Genomic DNA, 3,615 nt, shown 5'->3' with positions numbered 1-3,615 from the left:
ACTCAGGTACGGCCGTGGGGCACATTGTTAGAAACAAAATTAGTCTTAAAGTGAGTCTTAACATTAACCTTTTTTATTTATTATTTATTTATTTAACTTTATTTATCTCGTCGACCGTTTAAAGAAACATAGTTGAGTTTCTCATACGCAGTGTATAGAGTCACGGTTCATGAGAAAAAGACTAAGTTGAGACAAATGTTAAGACTAATTTTGTTTCTGACAACGGTATCGTCTTCCACCCTCTCTGGCAACTGAGCAGGGATGCTTTTGCTGTTCACGCATGCTGCCATTTGTGCCACGAAGTAACAATGAATCGATAAACAAATAAACTAGATGAACGAATGAACGTACGTTGGTAGCACAGCAGTTGTAGTAAGGCATGTTGCAGCTCGTGTGTGTTATTGCAGGAATGCAGCGTCACAGAGTCTCTCCCAGCTGCAGCTGCTGTCTCACAACCAGTCGATCGACCCCAGACTTCACCAGCAACAGCAACATCAGCAGCAACAGCAGCAACAGCAGCAGCAGTCGATCTCATGCTCAGCCTCCCTCGACCTGCTGCTGAGAGTGCAGCGCCTCCTGGTGTCCAAGCTTCTGCGAAGATGGCGCCGCCGACGTCGCTACGTTTTGCGAACACGGGTGAGGAGTCGTGTTTGTGCCCACACGGAGAGCCACAGACTATAACGGACTAAAACAGCAGCTAATTACAGTCCGTTTTGCAAAATACATTGGCCTCCACGGTGCGTAACTAAGACTTGCTAACGGACTGCCTAATATCTAATCGAACGTCCGTGTATATTACGTTATGTTGCATGGGGTTTAACGCAAGTGTGATAGACCTATTTGCTTTAATGCGATAACACTGTGTGATCCGTATTCCGTATGACAGGTGTACCTATCCTAGCCTCGTCGGATGATGGCTTCACGCGTCATTTGAAGGTCTTACTTACTTAATGAGATGCTCTTCTTTACCTTACGTAACTGTGAGTGAACTGTGATGTTTACCTTACAGATGCTGACTTGCTGGGTGCTGGGTCTCTACTGAGGAAGTACGTTGTTCTAGTCTGCATGCATGTGTCAGACGTACTACCCGTCGCTGCCAGTCTAGCAGCAGCCAACCCTAAGCTGTTCTCCACCCTGGCCACCATCATGCAGGCTGATATATCAGGTAGGCATGCGTGCGTGCGTGCGTGCGTGGTGCTGGGTGTGTGCGTTCGCGTGCTTGCCGGTGGTGCGTGCTTGCGTAGCGTGCGTGCCGTGCGTGTGCGTGTGCAGTGCCGCTTGCGTGGGCGTGCTGTGGTGCGATGCGTCTGCGTGCGTGCGTTGTGCGTGCGTGCGTGCCGTGCCGTGCGTGGTGGATCAGTCGGTGCCTGTGCGTGGCGTGCGTGCGTGCGGTCGTGCAGGTGTGCGCGTGCGTGCGGCTGCGTGCGCTGCTGTGGTGCGTTGCCCGTTTGCGGGCCGTGCATGCGTAGTGGTGCACGGTGATGCTGGTGGCTTGTCGTTACTATAATGCGGCGCGCGTGCGTGCGTGCGTGCGCTGCGTGCGTCGCGTGCATGCATGCTAAGGGTCGCGTCGCGTGCGTGCAGTGCGTGCTTGTAGCGTCGCGAGCAATACGTGGGTTAGTCGGTGCGTTGCGTTTGGTGATGTATGTCGTTGCAATGATTGCATCATCAGTGTGTTTGTATCACCAATTTATGTAGCAGTAACTACCGATGATCTTATCATATATCGTATCGAATCGTATTGATGTTCCAAATAAAGGCGTTGTTTTTAAGCTGTCCCTGAGGAATGGGACGTACTATCGGCACTTCACAGTGAAATTATGTATGCTTAATTTTAACAGGTTTTCAAATCTCATCATAGTTACTGATGTATGTGTACGTGCGTGTATGTGTGTGTGCATGCGTCTGTGCGTTCGTGCATGCTTATACACATGCAGAATCCCACAATCTCGCCCGCCATTTACGCGAGCACATTTTCCTATCATCGACTTTGACACGTCGCCGTGGTTACCTGTGCAGGCGTGCTGCTGCCGGAGCTCGTTAGCAGTCTGCTGCTGCTGCTCTACAAGGCTCCGTCGGTGATACAGTCGAGCAAGGCGGTGCTGATGCTGGGGTGCATGCTGGACGTTCTCGACAAGTTCAACCGCCTGGCTCCCGGCGTGGAGCGGGAGGATGTGGAAGACCTCGCGTGGCCCGGAATATTCAGTGAGTGTGTGATATGATGGGGGTTGTCGTGACGATGAAGTTTGGGTGGGTTTAAATTGCTGAAGCTTAGTGCTCTTCATCCTTGTACCCATCCTCATTCTCATCCCCCATCTTCATCTCTATCCTCCTCATTATCATCACCCTTATTTCCATCCTCATCCTCATCCTCCTCATCCTCATCCTCATCCGTATTTCCATCCTCATCCTCATCCTCCTCCTCATCCTCATTTCCATCCTCATCCTTATCCTCATCCTCCGTCAATCAACGTTAAACTGCAAATTTGAATGTTGTAAATTTGATTACGTTTTATCACTAACTTGAACGATTAAAATATATTTTGAACGTTGCACAGACATGGATGTGTACAACCCGACTAAGGCTAAGGCACCTGAGGGCATCTGTCAGGTGCGTCACTGCGACCTCGTTAACAACAACAGGGATGGAGGACTGTGGGTGGTGCTGCACGGCAACGTCTACGACATGCTGCAGTTCAAACTGGACGCGCCGTGTGGGGAAGAAACCCTTGACGACATGGCAGGTGAGATACTCCCACCTGTCCCACGCAGCAACTAGCGGTCGCATAGTCGTGTTTTCGAATGATTTTTCAGTGCTGCGGTTATGTTGATTGCTTTACTTTTAATTGTGGAATGCTTTTTTTATTGGCGACATTCTCTATTAGTCCCGTAGCTTGGTTGTACGTGTGCAGGGTGCAGGTCGTACGTGTTGGGTGTTGCTGCATCACATCCAGTAATGTACATGTGTATCGTTGCTTGTACGTGTGCAGGTGGCAGCGGCCCTGTGCGCTGGGTGGCACTCCCAGGTCGGTCCCCTACATGAATGACCCCGCGTGGGATGTTACATGTATGTGTGGTAGGTGCGGGCTGTAACGTGTGTGCATACATGAATGACTGTGTAGCGCTTTGATGTCACGCTCGTGTAAGTGGCAGGCTGTGTGTGGGTGGCATACATGAATGACCGTGGGATGTCTGATGTAGCGTCTGTAGGTGCATTTCCGCGGCTGTGTGTGGGCTGCAAAACATGAATGACGCAGTGGATGTTTGATGTACGTGGTGTGGTGCAAGGCTGTGCGTGGTGCATACATTGAAGTGACGCGTGGAGTTTGTATGTACGTGTGGCAGGTGGGCACATAAGGGGCTGTGCGTGGGTGGCACTACGATGAAATGTGACCGGTGATTGTTTGATGTACGTGTGCAGGTGCAGGGTGTGTACCGTGTGTGTCATACATGATGCACGCGTGGGTGGATTGTTTGACTATGCTGTGTGCTTACATTGATAATGACCGGTGGATGTTTTGATGTTATGTTGGTGTGCATACATTGAATGAACCAGTAGATGTTTGATGTACTGTTTGTGTGGCAGGTGCAGGGCTGTGCGTCACACCGGTAGAA

At 50.5% G+C, this 3,615-nt stretch overlaps 1 protein-coding gene across 1 annotated transcript in view; it reads left to right on the top strand.

Moving 5' to 3' along the window:
• Positions 1-407: 407 nt before the first annotated feature.
• The window catches only part of LOC106819142 (E3 ubiquitin-protein ligase HERC2-like), a gene marked incomplete at both ends in the record, with an annotated part of 21,100 nt that continues 17,892 nt past the window's right edge, over positions 408-3,615 (top strand). Inside the window, 4 exon segments of the mRNA XM_014823796.1 lie at positions 408-636; positions 1,010-1,165; positions 2,020-2,205; positions 2,559-2,744. Of these exon segments, the coding sequence (XP_014679282.1) occupies positions 408-636; positions 1,010-1,165; positions 2,020-2,205; positions 2,559-2,744 (757 nt within the window).

The sequence above is a fragment of the Priapulus caudatus genome, unplaced genomic scaffold (assembly GCF_000485595.1).
Source record: "Priapulus caudatus unplaced genomic scaffold, Priapulus_caudatus-5.0.1 Scaffold2887, whole genome shotgun sequence".
NCBI classification, from domain to species: domain Eukaryota; kingdom Metazoa; phylum Priapulida; class Priapulimorpha; order Priapulimorphida; family Priapulidae; genus Priapulus; species Priapulus caudatus.
Note: the sequence above shows the minus strand (reverse complement) of the source record. Positions and strands in the feature narration are given on the sequence as shown.